We start from the raw sequence: 23,508 nt of genomic DNA on the forward strand, positions 1-23,508 counted from the left end.
AACACTTGCAAATCAGAGTAACCTCCCCTACGGGCCTGTGAGCAATATGGAGTGTATTTCAAACAGGCAACCCAAGACACCAGAGTAATGGAATGCAGAGCCCTTGAGGAAAGGGAGGAAACAGCACCAAGCAGTAGACGAGGGCTTCTGACAGCTGAATCCTGTGGTAAGTTCCTGATTACCTGGAAACAGCTCATCACGCACCTCCTCCCCAGAACATGCTGCGCTTTGCACCATGCCCCATACTGTTTTACTACCAGTTGTCCTTGGATGTCACAAACACCACTGTGGTGTCACTTCTGGGGACACCGGACATCCCGATGAGAGAGAGAGGGCAGCGTCACTGTATCAGTATTGGCTATAGAACTAAAAAACTATTCATACAGATGTTTACTGTAGGTAGGGCTCCTCTGAGATTTATTTTCAACTATAAAACACTAACAAACAGCGTTATCTGGTTAGACATGCAAACAGACAAATTCCAGAAGGAGCCTAACAGCCGAGGACGTAACAAGTGAGCGGTAGGACTAAGTCTCTGTGCAGCTCTGAGTGAGCACCACCAGTTTTCTTACAGCTGACCTGTGGGAAATGGGAGAAAGAAGAGGTTGTCACCAGTGAAAATATGTAAGATTTGCAATTGCAGCAAAACAGAGCACCCAGTTCATGTGGAAGTCTGACCTTTTATCTCATGCTGGCTCTCTTCTTTAAGATCTGTGCGACTACTGCCCAATAACTATTTCTAGCTACCGAACTGTTAACTGTCTTTTATATCGGGCTAAGCAGGGTGTCAGCAGTAAATACAAAAGGCTTTAACAGAACGGGAGGAATAAGATACCTCAGAATTAGGGGTATGAAACGGGAGGAATTTTGCTGTGGCTTTGAATCCTCCTCCACAACAGATTATTGCAATAAATCACAGTAAGTAGCATAAGCATCCAACACAGTTTTGAAAGTTGTGGTTACATCCATGTAATGCAAGCCTAGGAAGAGCAGAAAGTCCCGGTTCACAGCCTGACTTCAGGCTGTCAAAGCTGCAGTGACCAGTTATATGGCCTTACACGCCTCACTCAGGAGGCACCAAATTGGAGCAGCAAAGGCTTCAAGTGTAAACCACAAATGCTCTCCAAACAGGGTGTCACCTCCAGCCCAGGAGGATGGATGGGACCAGGGATCTAGAGGTCAGCTGAGTGCAGAATGAGGACATGCTACAGAAGAGCTAGGGAAAAAACCAAGGTGTCCAAAGTAGCCATGTGACAATACTCAAACTTCTCCAATAATTCTGGTCTCCTCACAAAGTTTGGAATCCTCCTGGGTCTTCCACATCTGCATAAGAAGAGTCGGCTTCAGAAACAGACTTTAGGAAGCTGGCAAGGTTGGAGAAGATGTGGGAAAAGTGTTATTTTTAAAAAGCTGTTTGTTTCTAAGCAAGCATTTTGCTTAGTCCACCTGCACGCCCTCAGGAAGTTCTACCACTACAGGAGCGCAGTCATCAGGCTCTGCCTCAAAGTCCCATTTAAATTTCTTTGTTAGGTGAGCCTTGAATTTTTCAGCCTTTTTTCGTAGGGTCCCATCAACAGCAGCACTGCACGTGTAGGAAAAAAACACCTGAAAAAAAACAGAGCAGAGGTCAGTAAGAACTCAGCCATGGCACAAGCTCTGCACCTCTTTCCTACAAAGGCATCATCAACAGGGTGCACTAGGGGAAGCTTCAGGTTAGTCCACTGCGAGGGATCTACCACCCCGGCTTTGGGGCTACCTAAACAAAGCCTACACTTCCCCTTTCATCCCACAGCCAAGACAGACATCCTGCCCTCACTCCGCTGAGTCAGCGCTGGAAAAATTTGTGCTAAGGTAATAACTTTGTTTCAAGCAGGAGTATATATGTAATCAAATATCTACTATGGAATTCTGAAATACGCTTAAATGTGAGCAAAGAAAAGTGAGCACAAGGGGGAAAAAAACGCCAAAACAAAACCCAAAACTATCAGTTTTCATTTGCCACACAGCCAATTTTACAGCATGTGTCCAAATGGCCAACAGGTAGTTACACCCATCTCTCTCATGGCTGGATGGACCAGGTGGTGCCCCGAAGTATTTTTGTAATACAACATTTTAGGATACAGAGGAAACTTAATAAAATTACCTTGAAGGCAAGAGGGGAATGGGAGCTCTCTGGAAAAACTCCAGTTATCCCCAGCACAGCCATTCCCTTGAGCACAGGGCACTGAAATCTGGCCTAACCTCTAAGGGTGGCTCCCCTCCACCATCCACACACACATAAATCTGTTAACTTTTCACAAACTCACAGCTTCTGTTAGCATTTTTGAGAATTAAAGCACCTGTGTATGATTAAAGATGACATTTAGCCTCAGAGCCCATCTCTCATCAGCCTGCTTCTGCTCCTCTTCACAACTTGTGATCCAGAATTCATTTACACAGGAAGAAACTTGTATTTCAAAGCCAAAGAAAAAAAAAATCATGATGTGATGGAAGCGAAGGGAAAGCCCTCTGGGGAGAAAGCAGGCTCTTATTTGGGCGAGACCTACTGACAGCTGGATAAAACACTGACAATGAACAGCAAAGTTCGTTGCTTTATTTTTGATAATTTGCCTTTTGCTTGTTCATTCTACCATGAAACTGCCTCTTTATAACAGAACTCTCTTAGACAGCAAGGCTGCTATTAAAAAAAATTTAAAGATTATACTTCCCAGTTCTCAATGAACTGCACATTAAATCAGTTATTTCACCTTTTTTTTTCTTTAAACTTTTTTAGGGCTGCATATTCAGTGGAGGTTATGCTGTACTCTTCTTGCCTTAGATCAAGCTCTAAAAATAAAGTCGCTGTATTCAAAGCTGAGCAAAAGCTAACACAGATAATACACTCCCCCGACACGGACCATTCTGCACTTCTTCCAATCCATCTGCCCACATCCAGTTAAGACTATCAATTCTGACGGCTGTGCATGTGAAGTGACTGGGTAAGGCAAGTGGCAGAGATTCCCTGGCACTATTTCAGTGCATCAGAGAAATCCCATGGGAGCAAAGAAACAGAGAACTTTGAGCAAGGAGAGGCTCAGTTCAACTGTGTGGCCAATTTCTTCTTTGTTACTAGGAATGTGGTGACTCCTACTAGGGTTTAACAGTGATGGCTGAAGCCAGCATAGCCACCTAAAGGCATCAGCTTCTACTGCTTCAGTAGAAAACACAGACTGATGAAATGCAAGGACATACAAGACTCGGGTATCCGAAAAGGAAAGATAAGCAGCACGACACGGTGCTTCCAAAATTCCCATCAGATGGAAAAAACACATTGTACTGCAAAATGTTGCTCTGCGAGCATGCTGCAAACAGAGCTACGTTTTCCAGTCCCATAACGGGATGGAAAAAAACCACACCAACAAAATAAAAATTAAAAAAACCCCAACACTTTTATGAATCCAAATTCTGAAAAAGTGACGTCACTTGATTAAAGCAATGCTTCCCGTAACATTTTATCCAGCAAATTAAAAACAAACACACACCTCTCCCCACCCCAAACCTACAGCAAGGTCTTGGAGTTACAAGCAGAGAAACATAACCTCTCCCTGAAAAAGGAGAAGGCACCAGGCACCTGCAACATAACTTACTACTGTTTCTGCTGGGATTAAGTTTCCGTTGCTGAGCTTCACCAGTGGGTCTGGTTTGGGCTTTTTTTTTTTTTTCCAACCGTTTTGCTCAGTCTGTTTGCTGAGCTGTCAGCATGGTTACAATCACTGAGAATAACTGGGTTTACCAGAGCTGAATTACAGGTTTGCCCACGCCTGTCTCAGCAGAAGCAGCGTTTTCTGCATTTTGGACTAACCATAAATTCCCTCTGGGAAAAACTCGATTATAGGAAATCTTCAGCTTTGCTTTAAGGCTAACAGGAATGGAAAAGCTTCTTAAATACTATCAGTGCCCTGGGCACAATAGGTTTTACAACAACTTCTCTGCATACTAAGCACACCATTCAAGCTGACCAAAACTCAGCATCGTTAGCCTTTCACACCAAAGCTTTGTGTGGTGGGCTTTTGTTTTGTTTTGTTTTTTTAAGAATGAACGGCATTTGATAAAAAAAACCAGACAGACATCATCTTGCACTTGCTCAGCCTCTTTCAGAGCTGTTCAGCTTAATCTAGTCAAAGGCCTTAAAAAATATTAGAAAAAGGCATGCTGGTACAGTCCGGTTGCATTGGATGCGCCACTCCAGACCTCTAAAACCATGCCGATGTAGCAGGCTACCTTCAGCTCTGTTTGCAAGGAAAACAAAGCCCTGATTTACTGTTGCAGCCATCTTCATTAGCCTTTCCTCCCTCTGCCTCGCTTTGCTAGCCTCTCTGCCTGTGGACTAACTCAACTTTTACTGTATTAGACTTTTCTAAGCATAGCTTGAGCAGATCAAACTCTGAGATGACAAGCAAATGGCTTGCCTTTGTCGATAACACAAGGAAAAAGAAAATATGCACGTGCTTAGATAGGCTCACTATCTCCCACGCAGCTCAACAGCAGCCTAATTCCTTTTGCAGCTTCTCCCCGCATTTGCTCTAATGTCTTGTATACCCTCTCCTCCCACTCCCATTTTTCAAGAGATAGTCGCAAAAGTACCTGTAAGGTGCTGGTTAAAAAGTTGTCCTGGGAGACAATGTCCACAAAAAAATCAGCTGGGATTTCACTGAGTTGGTGATACAGCACAGAAATGAGATTGATGTAAAGGTCTCGATACTTCCCTATGGCATTTTCAGATCGGCACAGGATGTTTAAGAGTCTTTTCCAGTGCTCAAAGGCATCATACACATTCCCGATCAGGAAGCAGACGAAAGCAAACTGCAACTCAGCTGCGCATATTCAGCAAAGGAAAACAAAACAAAACACACATAAGAATAAACACATATCCAAGATGCGCGTCCTCTCAAAAACTCTAAATGATTGCATGAAACTCTGGGTTTGCCTTTTGCACGTGCATTCTGCCCTTCCAGCAATTCTGCTAATAGCAATCAATACTCCAGACACTATTTCCTAATGCTCTGCTCAGCTGGAAAAAAAGCAAAGCATAGTCGGGCAGGTCTACCCGTAACTGTAATTATCATCTTCGGAGAGTGCCTTTACAGGCAATCAGAGTAAACAGCCACCTAAGGACTTCCACGGTCATCCGTGTTCTCAAAATGGGAGCCAAACAAGAAGTCAGACATTGCTGTTATTCTGCAAGCATTCACTCCGCCTGTGCCTGGGTGTCCAGAGCCACACAGGAGTGAAAAGTGCTGCTGCCCTTGAATGCACGGGCTCTAGGAACCCTGAGAGAGGTGAGCAGTACATTAACAGATGTTTTTTCCTCATCGAATTAAGAGCCAGGGTTTGCCTCCCTGGACGCTTTGCATCAGCTGTTTTGTTAGAATGATGGCATCACCATTTCCTAAGATAATTTGTTCTTTGTATATCCTAGAGTTGCCTTTGGTTATTTTGATAAGGAGTAAATTGTGTAACACTAACACAGAAAAAATGGAAGAAGGGAAAAACAAAGGCTTATTCCAAACCTCAGTAGCCTCAAGGCTCCAGCTCAGCTGGGTTCCCAAGCCCTCCCTCTACCCTGCCGCAAAACAAAATCCTGCTCCAGGACCTCCACAGATTTGCTATTTATTCATTCGTATCACAAGTTGCCAAAAAAAGCTGGCAAGTAATTGAGCCCCTGTGACCGGGAGCTGCAGCCCTCGCTGTGGATGGCTCCTGCAGCAGGGCTGGCAAACCCCAAACGCTGCCACAGAGAGTCGCCAGCAGCACACAGCAGAGCTGCCACCGCTCCAGCCAGGGAGGTGACCAGCTCCTGCCCCGGGAACGGCCTGCTGGGAGACCTGGCACCACCTCACCACCGAAACGGGAATGAGGACCTGAAAATTACGATGTTCGGCCCCGTTCAGTGCTCCCAGGCCTCTGTAAGCTCTGTCCTCAGAGGTTCGCTTAACAGGCAAATTGCCAGGCTGGCGCCAGGCCCCCTTTGCACGAGATGCAGCTCGTGGCCACCTGCAATCGCTGCTTTTGACTTAATTTGAGGCAATCTGGGCACCAAGCACAGAACCCAGAAGGAGCGAGAGAGGCAAACGTGGCAGGCTGGCAGCTCCGGACACCAAGCACCACGTCCTCAGACCAGCGCAACTGGAACAGGCCCCGGAGCTGCTAAAAACTCCACAAACTTCTCTCCTGTCGAGTGACGCCGTTAAGAGAGATGCCTCAGGGCAGCAGGGAACAGGCCCACGGAACGAGCGCAGGTTCCGTCCCGGGGCTCTCGTTTGATGGAGAAAGGACTTCACTCTCCCAAAGCACCCGAGGACTCTACCGGGCGATACTCACCGAGTAGATCCAGAGGCTGGCTGGCGTATCGCTGGTTAATCACCTTCTCTAGGGCGTAGCTGAGGTCCATGCTGTGCCTGGTGATCTCCTCCGGAGTGGCACCACTGGGGTACGTCTGCTTCGGCAGCTCCGTGAACCTGATCTGGGTGCCGGCTTTCGGCTTCATCTGGGGCAGCCGCGCCATGCCTTCGGCGTAGCTCCGGCACTCGGTGTCGAAGGGGGGCAGGCGCTGCTCCGCCCGGTCCCTGGTGTGCCGCCCGGCCGCCACCGGCAGCACCTCCGAGAAGGCGCAGATCTGCCCGCTCTCCGGCTGCAGCTTCTGCATCGCCGCTTCGCTGATGAAGCTGGTGAGGGAGACCCACTTTTTGAGGCTCTCGTAGGGATAGGGCCCGAGGAACCGGTCCATCTCCCGCAAGTTCTCCCTGAAGGCCGCGGCCTCCCCCGGCGCCGGCGGCCCCGGGCCCACCGCCTCGCTGGCGGCGTCCCACCGCAGCACCCGCACCTCCCGCCGCTGCAAGCTGAGGAAGAAGCCGGTGCGGGGGCCGGTCTCCCGGCCGCCGCCCGCCCGTCCCGCGCTGCAGTGCAGGAAATGGACTCCCGGCGGGATCATCTTCACGCCGCGGAACCGGGGCCCCACGGCCCAGGTGCTGTAGTCGATGCCGAACTCGGTGCCCTCGGGCACGCCCAGCACCACGACGGCAGCACCCTCGAAGAAGAGCTGCCTGGCCAGCTCGGGCTCCAGCTGCCGGCTCGCCATGGCAGGGCCGGCCGTTACCGCCATAGCCGCCGGCCACGGCACCACGCCGCCGCCGGGCCCGACCGGTCCTGCCCGAAAAGCGGCCGGGCGGCACCGCCGCTCCGGGGACGGCGGTTCCGGGCACGGCAGTTCCGGCCGCAGCCGCTTCCTGCCCGCGGTGGGTTCCGCGGGCGGCCCCCCGGGCCCTCGCTGGCCCGCGGCCTCCCCGCCCGTGGCCCCTGCCTCTCCAGACCCCAGACTCGGCAGCGGCTCCCCTTTGCCCTCCATGACTGGCGGTTGCTCCGCTCAGAGCCACCCTCCCCCAAAGCCGGTCTCACTTCCCGCGACCCCCGCAGCAGGCTGCCATTCCCCTGAGCGCGGCAGGAGGGCCCGGAAGCGGGACAGGCGGACAGGGGCCCCGCAGCGGGACAGGCGGACAAGAGCCCCGCAGCAGGCTGCCATTCCCCTGGGCCCCCAGTCCGGCCGGCTAGGGCCCCGTGCGGTGGGACAGACACACAGACCTTGACAGATGGACGTACAAGACCCCGCGGCGGGACAGGTGCCCTCACAGCACCCCATTCTCCCGCCCACCACGAGCGCTCTGGGCTCCTCGGGCACAGCTGCCGCCTCCTCTCCCTGCATGCGGAGCAGCCTCGGCACCACCTTCGCCGCCCCCCGCGCACATATCAGGGTCAGCAGCTGCCTCTGAGGCCGGTGGCAGCTCCACCAGCCCAGCACCCAACCCGGCGGCATCTCTGCTTTAGCCAGAGTGGAGCCCAGTGTTCCCATGTGCAGACCTTGGTTACAGGGTCCCCCCCTTTGCTTCTCGATCCTCTTGGTAGGAAAGTGTCTGCTGAGGCCCAAGCTGGTTTAGCATCAAACACATTTATTTCACTTTTATTGAATACAAGAACAGTGAGCACACACGCATACACCACCGAGCACTGAAAATGAGTATGACCAAAGAGGGGAGAGGGAGAACAAGGGAAGCGAAAAGGAGAGTTAGTGAAGGAACAACAGAGCGTTGCAGTTGGTTGGTAAGGTGCTTCTCAAATAAAAATAAATATTATTGTTACTGTTATTATTACTCATGCAATCGCAGGCCAGGTTTGGAATGAATTTGTGGGATCAGGTAAAAACAGGCACTCATGTCTCCCACCCCTTTCAACAGAAAGGCCCCTGGAAGAAAACAAGCAGTGATCCACTATCTGAAACGGAGCAAGGCAATGGGCAGGCTGGGGGAGCTGAGCCCACAGGGGCCTCAGTTGTTGCTGAGCAGCAGAAACCCACGTCTCACCAGGCAAACAAGCAGTGAGGTTTTTTCTTTCTTTTTTTTTTTCTTTTTTTTTGTTAAGTTTTTAAACACCATCACCCATTAAACACGCTACGGAAGCCATGGACTGGAACTGCTCACTCCAAACATAACTCATCTCAGTCCAAGCGCACATCAAGCCTAACTCTGTAAGGCCACTAATTTTAACAGTAAAATCGATTTTATAACTGTACAAAACGTCAAAAGCAAGTATCTAGTTTCACACTAGCCTCTGGTGGGTTGTAAAGGTGTCAAAGCCAGGTGGGCTCCTCTGAGTATGAAACGCAGTGTGTTAATGAACACCAGCGCTGTGTGCAGACCACAGGTCCTCCCCCAGCCTGCCTCCCTCCGAAAATTCCACTGCTGATTACAGCTGGTTTGGGTGTATTAAAAAAAGAAAAGAGAGAAAAGTAGCTTCTTTGCAACTGCCTTAACTCTTTTTTGCTTGGGGTTCTGCTCTCTAAAGGTAGCTGGAGGCGCTTGGATGGAAGCTCACAACCTGGCAGCACTGGTGCCAGCCAGCAGCTCGCTCTGCTTCCCAAGCAGCCTGTGCTCACGCCTTTCACGCTTGCAGGAGAAACCTCTCTGCCAGAAGAACAGACTTCACAGGGACATACTAGCAAGTGACTGGTGAACCGCAGCTGCCAGACAGCAGGCTCTCTCCTAGGACAGCAAAGGCGGTGAGCGGAGTCTGCCCACAAGGTCCTCACGGCACAGGCTCTCCTGCTCACTGTCATCCTCTGCACCATTGCACGACCTGGCAAAACGCACCTAGTTCTGGGCACAGTCTGTGTGAGGGGTGGGAGACTAAAGGCAAAATGGTGCAGAATCGTGGGCCCTTCTGTTTCCACAGGAGCTAGAGACAATTCCAAGTAGGAAACCCATTTATTTCCTTTCCTTTCTGATTTTGGTTCCAAGTCTACCCTAACTGCCTCGTTCACAGTGTATGAGGCCCTGCGCTTGGCCCATGATCCCCTTCCAAAGGCAGCCACAGAGGAAGCCTGTGGCTAAAGGCCGAGCTGCGATGAGTTGGGGGAAGGCAACTCCACTGACATCTCCTCGACACGCACCTTCTTACGCAGAGGGCTTGGGCTCTCGTCCAGCCTGGGATGCTGGGGATGCTCTGCAGTGTGGAGGCAGCATGGTCTCTCCACTGCCCATCCCATGGCAGGTCGGGGCAAGGACTGCTATCGCTCCGCTATCACTGTCACCAGTTCGCAGTGCCTTGGGCAGCCCTTGCCATCGCACCCTGGGCAGCGGAGGAGGCAAGGCAGAAACAACCCCTCTGCCTTCAACCCTACTACAAAGCTCAAGTAACTTCATTACTGGGATCCAGAAACAAAGCAAAACCACCCCAACCACCAGCACGGCTTAGTGGGCTGGAGAGGAGCGATGAACGCAGTCCTGGGGCTGCCACCTTGCTCCCAGCTGACTCCCGTGGCTCTGGGTGGGGGCCGGGGAGACAATCCTGCCTACAGCTGCTGGAGCCGCAGCCTCAAGCTCCTTCCCTGCCCCTCCAAGTCACCACTGACCCTCCAAATCCAACCACCATACACTGCAGACCAGCCGGCGGGACGTCTCCCGTCTCTCGCCCTCTCCCCTTCCCCCCAAAACAGCAACGGCTGCAACCTTCCCCATTCTCTTCTTGCAGGACTGAGAGTCCCACATGTGATCTAAGAGTCTCAAAATACACCAACCACAGTCAATCAAAGAGTTAATAATTTAAAAATGTTGTCATCATATTTACCAGCACTGTCAAATTATTTCAGTATTGTTCCCTCCCTCCCCCCTCGTTATATATAATAATATACATAACTTAAATGCACATCCATATGAAACCCCTACAGGCTGCTTTTTTATAAATGAGAAACCATATACATATGATTTGTTTTGTTTGAAATGAAATCCATTCTTAAATACCTTCAGAGAACAAGAGGTTGGACAAGTGCACAGAGAAGAAGATAAGGAACGGAAGGGGAAGAGTTAACAGAACCCCAAAAGATGCAAAAGAACCAGCATGGAATGAAAAGAAGGGCGAAACCACACCTGCAAATCGGAAAATAACTCTAAGGTAACAAAGTCAATGATTTTCTCTCTTCTTTCCAGAGGTGGGGAATGGTTTTGCTTCTGCTTGTGGTTTTTTATTTAAGTTTGCTTATTTCTTGCTTTGTTGCAAAGCAGTTTTCCTTTCCATTCAGTGTACAACAAATGAACTCATGATTGTGTATCCTTTAATGTAACATGCAAGATGGTGGCTTATTGTATTGTTAACCATATTACTGTTGTTATGATTTTTTTTAAATCTTATTTTATCACCAATCCAGTAAATTCTTCAATTTATCTGCAAAAAGGGTTGGCTTTGTTTGTTGTTGGTGGTGTTTGCTATTCATTTCCAGCATATAGCAGCAGTGCAAGGATGCATTTTGTTTCCTGTTTATATATATATATATATGTATGTATGTATATATATATATAATATATTTGCTATTCCTTTTTTTTTAAATTTTTGTCTCTCGCCATGAACATTGCAGCCAGGATGTCTATGTCTTGCTGGCAAATCCAGCATGAAGGCTCCTTCTCCACTGTTCTCCAGGTTTGAATATAGACGCCAACTTCCATGAACATGTTGGTCAAGATTCCTGTACAAGGCAGATGGAAATGACCAGTCACGGGGTGTTGATTCCTTTGACTATAAAAGGGGCTCCTCTTTGTATGAGGGCACCAGACAGTAAGTTTGCAAACACTTGGGGCCACATTTTGCACTTAATTACCAGGACCTCTGGTAATCAGCAGGAACTTCTAATTCACTGGGCTGGTGTTGGTGTACGGGGGAGTCATTGCTCCCTTATTTTAAGCCATTCAGTTAAAATTGGGTGGCTCCCTAAGTGATGCAGAAGTGTCTGGGCTTGCTTGTTCGTACTGTGCAATAGGAGGTAAGATTAGGCAGATGCAAGAGCCTCTTCTGACCTCCCAGGCTGCAACAGAGCTGGCTGCGTTTCCAAGCTTAAAAGCTGCCAATCAAATCTTCATATGATAAATGACATTTCCAAAGAGGCCTCTCGAAACGCACCTGCAGCCTGGCTGATGACAGCGCTCCTCATACATTTTTCAGCAGTGAAGCTGCCTTCAAAAGCTCCCCCTCTGCTTTCCACCACGCTCCTCTGCCCCTCCGCTGCTCTGGCACAGAGGTCTGTTGGGCTGTGCCACCGCCCCCAGCTGATGGGGGAGCAATGGGGTCAGAGGGGCAGGACTCCTCAAGCCAGCTTTGCTCTGAAGGAAAATATCTGGGGCTGTGACTGCTTTGGGGCCTCTGCAAGGAGGTGCAAACCTTGTGTGCTGCTGCTGCCTGCACCTGCGTGTGCATGAAACGACAGCCTGGGGATCTGAGTGGGACTCAAGAAACCTCTTTTTGTTTTTTTGCAAACAGCGGTCTGATATTTCGGACTGGCTTTGCAGAACCTGTAGCCAAGTTTCTTAGCCCATCCACAAAGCCAGTATTACCTCTTCCCCTCCCTGCCTCAGGGGGACAAGCAGATCCTTTCTCCTTTACATGCAAATGACTCTAACCCCTCTGCTGAGCAGGACAGCAAGGTGACATCTGCAGAACTGCTTTTGGTGGCATGGCACCGGCTTTCTAACCATAACCAGGTGGCCATGCCCGGACCCACCATCACACTGGAACTACTGGCCGAGAGCTGCCACTCTTAGTGCCAAGGAGCAGCAACACCTACCAGCACCCGCAGCTGGTGGGGATCAGAGACACTCGCCCATTTACATCCACCCCTTAACGCAGCAGGTATAAATCATACCTGGTAACTCCTCCACCTACCTGAGGTTTCTTGTCCCTTTCGTCTGGAGAAGGTTCTGTTTCTCTGTATACCACAGCTTTGGTTACCAGCATGTCGGGATGCTGTAGTTTTGCCTCTTTGATTGCTAAAGCCAGTGCCTAGAAATCAGAAGGATGAAGGCATTTATCGTCACTTCCCTGAAATCCGGCACATTTCACTCAGACAGACAGAACTGGCAGACAGGAAGCAGCTGGAGCCGGGTGGGATTCCAGGGGGACACGGATAGAGAGGTTCAAAGCTGAACCCACAGCAGCCTAACGGAAGGGGCTGGAGCCCACCACTGATCAGGGATTTGTACGCCATTGGGGTGCCTCACACACTGCCTTTCTCTTGCTGTTTTTATTCTGTAGAGATGTGCTATGTATGTCCCAGGCTGCCTACTGAAACCCAAAGGGGCAGCAGCAATTCTCTTTGCGCAAAACCCTAGAAAAATCTACAATAATAACATAATTATATAATTCTAAAAAAGTGTAAAAATTATGTTAGAGCCTTTTAAATACTTTAACTCTTTATTTTTTCTTTTTAAGCAACAAATCCCAAAGGGTTAGGCCACAGGAAAATGACCCCGCAGCCCTAGAAATTTCTGTCAATCTGTTATTTCAGCATGAAAGGTTGTCACTTTTTGTTCCTCTATCATGGAGGCAGATGCAAAACACCATCACTTGGAGTGAGTCAGACTGTAGTGAAACTGTGCAGGAAAGAAAGGAAGAACCTGGGTCACTGGAGTGTTTCAACAGAGAAAGGGCAACTGGAAACACATTTTAAGAAAATAAAAAGGTGATCCCATCACTGGGCTCTGTGCTGGGATGTAACTTTTACTGCTATTTCAGTGCCGTAGCACTGATGGGAGCTGGGCTGGGGCTTCACGTGGGTGCCACTGTACCCCACAGGGACCTGCACTGCCGGACAGAGCTGGTAGGTTTGGGGTCTAAGGGGTCAGTTTTTAGAAAGAAGGAGTAAACTTTAGGTACAAGCCAGAACCAGAAGCATGTGACGCTGCAGCCGGGGGCAGCCAGAGCCTGGCAAAGCCAGTGCACCCTGATCCTACCTGGTCCTGGTCCACGTCTTCATCTCCTGTGATAATGATGCGCTTCTCTATTCGAGTCTCTGAAAACCCTCCTTTCACAGTCTGTACAACAAGAAGGAAAGCACTCACCCACAGCCATCTGACAAGCCAGCTCCTGGCAGTCATAGCTCTGCCCACAGGAGAGACAATGCCAGCAGCACCTTAGGAACTCCCCACTGCTGCTCCAAAGCAGCCTCGTGTCCTTTGTTTCCTTAACTCCAGCTCTAATAAACCCAATACACCCCATGCAAACACAGGTCCCATAGCTGACACAAGGCGAGATAACTCCAGCACTGGTGCTGTGGGCTTCTTGGGCCAGGGGGACCTGGGGCCTGGCTCCAGGTGCGTCTGGGAACACTCACCCTAGTTGCATGGGCAGGGACTCGCATGCATGCTGCTGGCAGCCTAATTCAGAGTCCATTCCACAACTGCAGCTGGCTTCACGAGGTCAGCAACACCACACACCGCTCTCCCGGCTTGCCCCAATCCCTGCCCTCCCAATCTACCAATGAGTAGGGGTGGGCACAGCATGGGTTCACAGTCCCCGTGGGTGCTGCGCAGGTGACAAACACCCAATGCCTGGCTGTCCTTGTCTGCCGTCCAACATGGTCACGCCTGGCTGGATGGGACAGGCAGCGCAGCAGGGCTGAACCGGGCACGGGGCGCCCAGAGCCAGCCATGGGGCCCTGCGCTGGCTCGCCAGCCCCCAGGACAGCACATGCGTTTTTGGCTTGTAAAGAGGAAAGAGGCATTTTCTGCTGTATCAACCGCAGCATAAATCCACCCATCCTCATGTTCCAGTGGCTTGCATTAGGAACTCCCCGGCTGCCCCCTTTGGAGCTGCTCTTACCTTGGTAACGTGGGTAGTGGTGGAAGTGGAGAGGGTTTCCGCAGTGGCACTGAATATGCTGGTGAGCACTTCCTTCCCAGCAGAGCTGCTGGTGATCTGCAGGACAGAGAGCAGTGGTGTCAGCGGGGCCGCCACAGGACAGCCCCCAATGCTGGCTCCCAAGGAGCTGGGACCTTCCCAGTGGGATGCACCCACTCAGCCGAGCACAGGAGGGCAAAGCATGGCAAGGGAAAAAAACCACATTGCACTGTACTTCCAACTGGACCTAGTTTTTTGTGGGGGCCAGGGAGAGGTTTCCACAGCTATCCCAAGACCAAAGCAGAAGGAAAGGGCCTCTGCAGCATGGAGGTGATTTCATGGCTGCACTGTGCTCTTCCTCATCCATTCTCAGTGCCACCCTAAGTACAGAGCTCTCAGGCTACCTCTAGCTTTGTCCATCCGACTTTGCGTGGTGAGGGCTGGGAAGGCTGCGCTGGTGCCCCAGCCACCCAGTGCCAGGCACGTCCTCCCTGCTGCAAGAAGTGATGAGCCTGGGGCAGCATGAGGCATTTGGCCAGGCTTCAATCCGTTGAAATGAGGCAATCAAGTAAGAAAACATTTTACACAGGAAGGGCTGCTGCTGGGCAGGGTTGCTGATGGCCATCACTTTCACTGAGAGTCAGGAGACTTTGAATGTGGCCTTGGGTGGCCAGGTAAGGACACCCAGAGCTAAAGATATCTCAGCCCGCTATGAGACTTCACCAGGGACTGGGCTATTTTTAAGGAATTACCCTGTTCCAGCAGATGCTCAGGTGCATCTGGCACAGGAGAAAGGCCACAGGCAGGGGGTCCCCTGCCATCCTGCTCCCTGAACCTTCTGAGCATCCTTCTGTTCTTCCCAGTACCAGCACAACAGCCAAGGATGCCAGTGCTGGGAACAGGGGGGAGGCCCTGTGGGACCAACCCCAGCCCACCCCCAGCCCCACAGGGCTCCCTCCCTCCCTCCCCACTACTTGGCCTGGCTGCTGGTGCCATGTCCCCCCCCTCACCGGTGAGAGGGAGCGAAAGTCTGTCGTGGGAATGGCCCCTTTCCCAGCCTTGGTGCTGTGATCCTGAAAGAAGAGCAGACGGGCATGTTGGCTTGGATGTAACACAGGGGCAAACATGGCAGGTCACCCTCCACAGACATCCCTGGTGGGGCAGGGTCCCTCCCCAGTACAGCCGGCTCTGGTCACCCTCCCCAGAGCAGAGGGACCGCAAGGGACAGCGGCTGCCCCATCTCTCGAGGGGCTAGCCCTGCTTACTGAGGTCGCCAGTGCTGTCTCTGTGGTGCCAGCGTGAGCAGTGGCTGTGGTGTCCCTGCTGCCCGGGGTGCCTCCTTCCACCTGCCAGGGCAAAGGAAACCTGGTGAGCCTGGAGGTGCCAGGGAGGGGGTGACACTCGCAGGGACAAAGGAAGCCGGGGAGGGCCATGAGGCCACAGACACGCAGTGCAGCATGCATGGTGGCTGTCACCCTCTGGAGATGTCCCCATGTGCCAGAGCTGCCCAGCAGCACTGCAGATGGGGCCAGGGATGTACACAGATTATCTCTGGGTGGGCTTTGGTTTGATGTTCTGGGGACTCCAGCATGACAGAGGCCCCCAACCACCCCACTCCGCCAACTGCCTTCCCAGCGCTGCTGCCTGGGGACAGGTTTTGCTGGACCGTGGCTCGGCAGAGCCAGCGGGGAGCAGAGCCACAGGAGGATGGAGCCACCACATCACCTGCACTGCATCTGTGGTGTCGACTCGGTGGGGAGCAGAGCTGTCTGCTTCTGGCTTCTTCATGCCCGGCCGTAGGCCCAGAGTCACCGCATCTGTTTTTGGGGCTGATGACTGCAGAAGAAACACAGTAAGTCAGGCACTGGGGCACGATGCCAACAGCCCTGCGTGCATCTTGTGCAGAGCATCCCTGCCCTGCTTCTCTGCAAGTGCCAGACATGTGATGTCCTGCAAGCATCACGCCGAGCCCTACCTGGGCAAAGAGTAGATGCCAGGCTGCTGCCCTGGGCAGGCAGCCACCATGCAAAGTGCCCCATGTCACTGACATACTCCAAATCAGACATGCTCTGTCCCTGGGGTTTTCAGGGATTTTTTGGGTAGATTTATAGACACTATGGGTTACGTCAAACTGGTCTTCAAAAGGTGGGTAAGACCCACCAAAAGCACTTCACTTGCGCCCTGCAGCAGGTTTATGATCTGCATCAGCTCCCAGCAGCTGTGCCTACACCTGGGGTGTCAGAACCTCGGGGGAATGGAGACAGGTTCCCAGCACTCCCCTACAGGAAACTGGAGCTGCCAAGGGTTCCTGCACAGGGGATGCTTAGCCAGTGCTCGGCGTTCCTGAGCTAAAGGCCTTCCCTGCCCAGCGCCAACTGTGGGGCACTGTGGAGCTGATCACCCACGCCCCGGCCCCACTGTGACCCTGGAGCCCACGGCGTCAGATGCTCCACACAAGGGTTTCCAGACTGGGTCAGTGAAAGCTCCCTCTAATTCTGCAGCCTTTTCCTGGCTCCAGGTCTGGACTCACCCCGGCAGCTCCAGGCAGCGATGGGGACTTACCTGCCAGGGCTGGAGGGCTGCCCCGGCGCTGACTGGGCAGGAGATGGCCCTGGCCCGGCGCAGAGGCAAGGCTATGTTTCATCCGAGCTGGGGCTGGCTCTACCGTCCTCTCCCTGTGGTGTACACTCACCTTCCACACACATGCTGCATGCATTTTTCTTAGCCCTGTTATAATCACTCCTGGCATAGGAATGACCCTCCACGAGCTTTGGAGCAGCTCTCACAAGCTACTCTGTAAATCCCTCCCAGCCCCTGCATGACCAGAGAGATTAGCTGGTAGCACATTTCACTACACAAACTGGTCACTGACTTCATGCAAAACACAAGGACAGAGCTGTTGGTTAGTGACACGGGCCCTTCCCAGCTGCTGACATGCTGTAGTGGTGTGAGGGACAGGGTAGGCAGCCAAACGCAGGGATTAAGAGATGATGCTGACTTCTCCTGGTTAGCAGATGCACAAAACACACAACAGAACCATGCAACACAGATGACAGTGTGCATCGGGGGAAAACAGCTGCACCGAACAGGAACCTGGGGATGTCTGAAAGCTAGCATGCTTTTCCAAACCAATGTGGGAGTGCACATCAGCGAGGCAATACTGGGCACCAGGACAAGGAACATGGAGACACGATGGCACTGAGACAGTCTTGGCGGAATGGCGTCCCTGTGTACCTCTAGCTGGGAGACATCTGGGCTGGGCTGGGAGACCTTCTCCCCGCCTTTGACATCGTCTTCCAGTCTGGGAACTACTTTGTCAGTATGCTGGAAGGAAACCAGGCCTTCGTCTTCCATTTCACTCTTGTCCTTGTCCAGCTCAGGCAGGCTCCGGGAGATGTCCTCAAAGGCTGTGCCATGGAAGTCACCGATCACTGTGAAGTCCACTTCTGCTTCCAGGCTGGAGGTTGAACTGACTGTGATGCTGGAGCACTTGCGCTCGATGGCCAGATGGTTGTCCTTCAGAAAGACCGAGTCCTTCTCCTGGTCCTGCTCCTCATCGCCGGTGTCACTCTCAGGAGCCTTGTGCCGAGGTGGCTTAGCTTTCTCCTCGGTGCCCTCCCTCAAGCCCGCTCTCTGAATGAGACACAATGGCGGAGAGAGACGGAGACAGTGAGCACCGCATGGTGCAGCAGCGCTGGCAGTGCCGACGAGGGAGAGGGGAGGAGGAGGAGGAGGAGAAAGAAGGCTGCAGCGAACATCACAAAGTAGAGTCAAACACAACTCAAGCATGGAGACTGAAACCTTTCTGACAGCAGCGATTTTGCAGGGGTGGGATGGGGGGAGAAGGGTTATTCAATCTGATTTTGCCAAAAGTCTAATGGTAGTTAATCGTCTCAAAAAAGGGTCCGCCACACAGAAAAGCTTGGCCAGCTTGGAGGCACATCAGTGCACCCGGTGGAAGCAGATGTATACAGAACAACAGGTCTATTAAGAGACATTCAGAAACAGCTCAGTTGCCAGTGCTATCATATGTCAGTAAGGTTGGGCACTCAAAAAAAAAAACAAACAAAGGGAAAGAAAGAGAGAAGAGTTTGAAAGAAAAGGGCCCCATCAGCCACGCACAGTGAAGGAGAAGCAAAGGAGTGTGCCAATTCCACTGAGCATCCGCATGAGCCCTGCGGAGCATCGCCCCAGGGGGAGGAGGCCCAGCCCCGCCAGGGCCCCCCACCAGCCCTGCACGCCGGGGCGACTGCCTGTGCCGGGGGGTGAATCTGCCCCACCAACACAACGGTCCCCCTCCAGAGGCCTCACGCAGCCGGGGGCGAGTCTTTGGGATGACCTGGTTGAGTGTTTGGTCAGTGTAATTGACAGCACGATCAGAGCCAGGGGATGACCTCCCTTCATTAGCTCTTCTCCAGACATGAACATACCTCTCAACTCCGCCATCAGAGGGTACATTTCCCCTCGCCACGCTTTGCCATGAAACCATGGGAAATCTAGACCCACGCTGGACTTTGCATCTCACTCTAGGCAGTTTTCCTTTAGGAACAGCTCTAAGCCCACTGATGCCTGAGGAAACCCACCTCCTGGACTCTGGTCCAAACATTTGCAGCCAGAGCCATCCCCGCAACGGGCCAGGCTGTGCCGGCACAACCTTCCCTTGGCACTGCTGGGAGGTTGAGAGGTATGAGAAACAGCATATCAAACAAACTCAAGAGGAACACACCTGCATACATGTTTTTGTGTGTGTGTATGTATAAATATATACATAGCAGCTCTGCAATGGGGAGAGGAGCTGGAAGCACACAGCCCTCAGCTGGTTAAGGTGAGCTTTCATACTACGGTAAGAAGCAGTTAGTAAAACAGCACTGAGACCTGGAAGACCACTGGAACAGCAGTCTTTAAATTCTCTTCTTTCAGGCTGGATTTTACTGACGGGTCAGATAAATCCTTTTCTTCCCCACTTGGTTCCTGAGTTTTGCTCTGGATTAGAGAAAACGGTTAGTTGTAAGGAAATGAACTCTATGGGAGCTGATCTAGCACTTACAAGAGCGAAGAAAGCTATTTCATCATCCAGCCACCAGCTTGCTGAAGACAGGGGAGGGTGGGTGAGGCTGGTGAGCTAAGCAAAAAGGGATATCAACATAAGAAATGCGAGGGTGAAGCTGGAAGCGTGGGCACGCTGCTGCTAGGTGTGTGTGCGTGTCTGTGACAGAGTCACAGCTCCTTCAGCCACCCCCCGTCTCCCTTTCTGGCTCCTGAACATGAAGCTTGGGTGCCCGCTCTTGGGTGTAGCGAGCGGCCATTCTCCAGGGAGCCAAAATGTCGGGGTGGGGTCACAAAACAAAAGCTGATGAACCAACTGGCCAGCGGGTCTGCATTCAGCAAATAAGCCTGACCACACACACATACATAAAAGGACAGGGGATGCAAAGCGACTGCTGTCAGTCAATGGATGTGTGAGGAGCCACTGAACATGGTAATAAAGAGCCACACAACATGCGCATGAACTTTCCGTCCGGACAGTTCATTGGAAGAGTTACCACAGCTTCTGCCAGTGTGAGTTCGCAGCCAGAGTCAGGGGAGACCAGGTCAGCACTGTCTTCTCCATGCTCCAGGTCAACAGAAACATCTTCCTTCAGAGAGAGAGGCTGGGAGGCGTCTCCTGAACTGGCCTCTCGCCCGAGGGCCAAGGAGCCCACACTGGACACGGGCCCCACTGGAGGGACCGACACTGCCAGCAGTGAGGTGAGGCCTGTGTTCAAAAGCATGTCCTGTGCCAGACCCATCTTCCCCTTTGCTTTTGCCAACGTCTCAGCTTCAGCCACACACTCTTGTCCCTCCCGGGCTGCCCTTCGCTCTGCTTCACTTTGCTCGAACATCTTGATCTTAGAGGCCACTGAGGTTTTCCTGTAGCTCTCGCTGTCCTGCCAGCTGCCTGGGGCCACAGTGACCTCCCCATGCTCCTGAGACACTGCTCCCGTCCTCCTAGCCATGCACATCAGTGACGCGGACTCTGTTTGATGTGTCCCACTGCTTACTTGCGGCTCTCCCCCGCCTTCATAGATCAAGGCGGAGAGCCGGTACGTCTTGCTTCCTTGACATAATCCTGCTACAGGGGAGTGGGAGTGCGGGACATCAGCAGCTTCTTTGGGAGGAGATTTATCCTGCGGTGGCTGCCCTGGCACAAGGACACTGTCTCTGGCTGTTTCTCCTACTGTAGGACTCCTGCCCTGCAGATCTTGCCCCACATTAAACTCCAAGTCCCAGGGTGGCTCTTGTGCTTTGGGATCTGCAGTGTGCAGCAGCCCTCCAGCCACAGGTCCCTCATGGGGCAGGTCTCTTATTATGGCCTCAGTCTGTTCTGGTTCTTCTGTCTTGGGAGGCAGCTCTTCCATGCAAGGGCTTTTGTCATGGTGCAATTCTTCCATCCCACAGCCTTCATCTCTGGTCAGCTTCCCTGATGTGGGCCCTACGTCCTGGGAGAGCTCTTTTATCATGGGCTTCTCCTCTTCTGTGTCAGGGACTTTGCTCTGGGTTGCCCTCGCTGCGATGGGGTCCATGTCCTGGGCCACCTCCCCTGTGGCTGGGTCTCTGACCTGTATCGGCTCTGCTGCAGCATCTGTGCTTTGGGGTGGTCCTCCTGCAACAGGACTTGCACCTTGGTGTGGTTTCCATGTAGCAAAGCCCATGTCTTGGGATTGTTCTTCAGAATCATGACTGGTGCCCCTGGGTATTGCCACCTCTGCTACAGGGCTCACATCCTTGGGTGTCCCTTTGTCTACTACAGGGCTTGCCTCCTTGCGTACCACCTCCACTGAGGGCTCCACATCTTTGGGCATGCCCACACCTATTTCAGGGCTGGTACTCTGGGCCAGGTCTCTGCCCTCAGGCTCAGTGCCTGGGGCTGGCTCTTCAGGGACAGGGCTGGATTGCTGGGGAAAGGGCGTTGGGGCAGGAGCGCTGGGTTTATCCCCCTCGGACCCTGCAGTGGTGTGGGGGTGGCACTGCTGAGACACAGCTGACAGAAGCGACTTGGTCTCTAACTCTTCCATCTGAAGAACCACTCTGGCACTTTCCTCCTTGCCGACGTCTGCTCCAGTCCTTCCCGAGAGCCCCTCCACTGCTGTGCAGATGTCTGGACTCTGAATTGGGCTCCCTCTGTGCTCCTCAGCCCTGCGGCCATCCCCTGTCAGGCCACATGGCTTCAAGCTTCCCACTGGGCTTCGCAGATCCCTCTCCTCTGGCCCCACCTCTTGGGAACATGGTAGAGCTTCACCTCCCTCGGACGCTTTGCAGCCTGTCAGCCCAGGAGATGCTTTCTCTTGCTGTAGGGGCAGCCCTTCCTCCCACCCCGAGGTGGGACATTCCACCAGGCTGGTCCCATCACAGCCTGTCCCGGGCTGCTCTGGTGCTTCAGCAGGTTTTCCAGACACTGCCCTGTGTTGCTGATTTGCTGAGGAAGGGGGTTGGAACCCTTCTGCAGCAGGTGCCACATGCCCAGGTCCCTCTCCGGCTGTGGTCACAGTGGCTTCTGGTCTCTCCTCCAAGCCAAGCCGTCCACCAGTCTCAAAGAGCAGGTGTGTTTTACTGACCTTTGCCTCTCCCTCTGGATCTCCTAAGTAGATGATCCTCTGGGTTGCAGAAGTCTCCGAGCTGTCGTCACTAGCCTTCACTTTAATTTTAACAAGCTCTGTGGCTGTGGCCAGCACTCTGGGCTCCTGCTTCCTGGAGGCTGCAGAAGCACGCTCCTTGGAGACCACCTCACTTTCTCCCTGGGGAGGGTCTGGTCCCAAAATCTTGACCCTTTGCTTCTCTTCAGGCTGCTGACACGGCTTGGGCAGACCTGGCTCAATGGTGGTTGCTTCCTCGCCCTGCTCTTGGGGCTCCTCTGCGCTCTCAGCTGTCAGGCGCTCTGCCTCCTGGCTGGGCTCCCCCCTGGTTTCCTTCTCATAGATCTCATCCTCCCAGACAGACTCAAAATCCTCTGGACTAGCGATCATTTTTGCTCTTGTCCGGGTATCCAGGGCTGCATCTGCTGGCTCTTCCTGGCCTGCCATTTCCTTGGCTTTCCCTACTGCCATCTCCGCTTTTGATATGCTCGTGCTCATTTTCACTTCTGAGGTACCTGCATGTGCTTCTTCTTTCTTGACTCCCAGAGCTTTCTTTAGAGCTACCGCTTCCAGCCTAGGAGTTTCTCTCTCTATAAATACCCAATGCTCCGAGCCCTGCATTGCAATTGGAGCAAGAAGAGTTAGCATCAAACATACTTTACCTAACTGCTGATGACTGCTGTCATGACTAACAGAAAACTGATCTGCCTCGGACAGGGCTGACTAAATCATTATTATTATTCATGCAAGAGTTGAGGCAGGGTCTATACAAAGAGCCTGGCAAGTCGCTGATGGAGAGAAGGGACTGAAAATAAGGGGGCTGATGCCATGACGGGTCTAAGCCCCTCTGTCCTCTCAAGGGACCATGTTTTGCTCTGGGCGGTGGCTCACTAACATACCTGCAATATCTGCAGCTTTGTTGGATGTACAGAAGTGGGAGCAATGCTCCCAGCAGACACATTAACAGCCATCAGAGCATCTTGCATGAGGCAGGGGTACGCAGCTGGTTAAACCCAACTTAGACTCCCCATCTGACTCCTCTTTTGAGCTGGCTCTAGCAATCTCCATGAGCAAAGGGTGAGATTTCATTGCAGGCAACAGTCTGTGTTTTGAGTAGCTTCATTCTCAGCTTCATCCACGTGCCCTAAGACTATGTCAGGCTGCCAGGAGCATGAGCAAGAAAAGAAACCACCTTTAGGTGTCAGAAAGGCCCTTTCCTCTTCCTACTAGATGCTGCAGCTGAGATTCACTCCAAAGTCCATCCTTCCTTTCCAGCTCTCCAGGGAAATCTCATCCGAATCAATTATTTGGCAGAGGTTTCTAGCAATGCTGAAACCAGGCGGTTCAGAAAACGTAACCTGTAAAAGGCTACCCGTGAAACATAAAAGAAGACCACAGGCTTGGCAGCTGAGACGGCTACAGGTACTGCAGCAAGGACCACGCAAAGGCTGTGGAGCATCCTGCAGCAAGGACACAGTGGGTATGTGATAGACCACAGAGTGTATCTGTGCTGCTGTGCAGGGGAGGATACTAGATTACTGGTACTACATACACTCGGTACATTGATCTGTTTATCCTGCGAGACAGCTAAAGACTTCACAAGTGCCAGGAACAAAGCACTGGTAAAATTCAACCACTTCTGGAACAGAAGGTAGAAAATAACCCACGAGAAGACAGCTGCAGGAAAATGTTTGCACCGATGAGG

General features: G+C 52.2%; 2 protein-coding genes across 21 annotated transcripts in view; both read right to left on the bottom strand.

The window, feature by feature from the left end:
- Positions 1-389: 389 nt before the first annotated feature.
- On the bottom strand, positions 390-7,327 carry AAR2 (AAR2 splicing factor). 2 transcript variants are annotated; one of them, XM_075109158.1, is made up of 3 exons: positions 6,361-7,327; positions 4,608-4,853; positions 390-1,590 (listed from the first exon to the last, which is right to left on the bottom strand). In XM_075109158.1, the coding sequence occupies exons 1-3, from the start codon at positions 7,139-7,141 to the stop codon at positions 1,571-1,573; spliced, it is 1,047 nt and encodes a 348-aa protein (XP_074965259.1). In that variant the 5' UTR covers positions 7,142-7,327; the 3' UTR covers positions 390-1,570. The 2 variants fall into 2 exon arrangements, with proteins under 2 accessions (XP_074965259.1, XP_074965257.1); XM_075109156.1 differs by having other exon boundaries at positions 390-1,605; positions 4,624-4,853; positions 6,361-7,310.
- Positions 7,328-10,908: 3,581 nt separating this feature from the next.
- Positions 10,909-23,508, bottom strand: part of EPB41L1 (erythrocyte membrane protein band 4.1 like 1) — a 68,801-nt gene continuing 56,201 nt past the window's right edge. For 6 of the 19 annotated variants that reach the window (XM_075109137.1, XM_075109141.1, XM_075109139.1 and 3 more), the window contains 10 exons: positions 19,734-22,418; positions 19,066-19,173; positions 17,425-17,823; positions 15,916-16,026; positions 15,456-15,536; positions 15,201-15,263; positions 14,173-14,268; positions 13,305-13,385; positions 12,238-12,354; positions 10,909-11,047 (listed from right to left, as the gene is read on the bottom strand). In XM_075109137.1, the coding sequence (XP_074965238.1) occupies positions 11,039-11,047; positions 12,238-12,354; positions 13,305-13,385; positions 14,173-14,268; positions 15,201-15,263; positions 15,456-15,536; positions 15,916-16,026; positions 17,425-17,823; positions 19,066-19,173; positions 19,734-22,418 (3,750 nt within the window). In that variant the 3' untranslated portion in view covers positions 10,909-11,038. The remainder of the gene's footprint in view (positions 11,048-12,237; positions 12,355-13,304; positions 13,386-14,172; positions 14,269-15,200; positions 15,264-15,455; positions 15,537-15,915; positions 16,027-17,424; positions 17,824-19,065; positions 19,174-19,733; positions 22,419-23,508) is intronic. The other 13 variants (XM_075109148.1, XM_075109149.1, XM_075109145.1 and 10 more) reach the window with 6 other exon arrangements.

Source organism: Phalacrocorax aristotelis, chromosome 13 (genome assembly GCF_949628215.1).
Source record: "Phalacrocorax aristotelis chromosome 13, bGulAri2.1, whole genome shotgun sequence".
Lineage (NCBI taxonomy): Eukaryota > Metazoa > Chordata > Aves > Suliformes > Phalacrocoracidae > Phalacrocorax > Phalacrocorax aristotelis.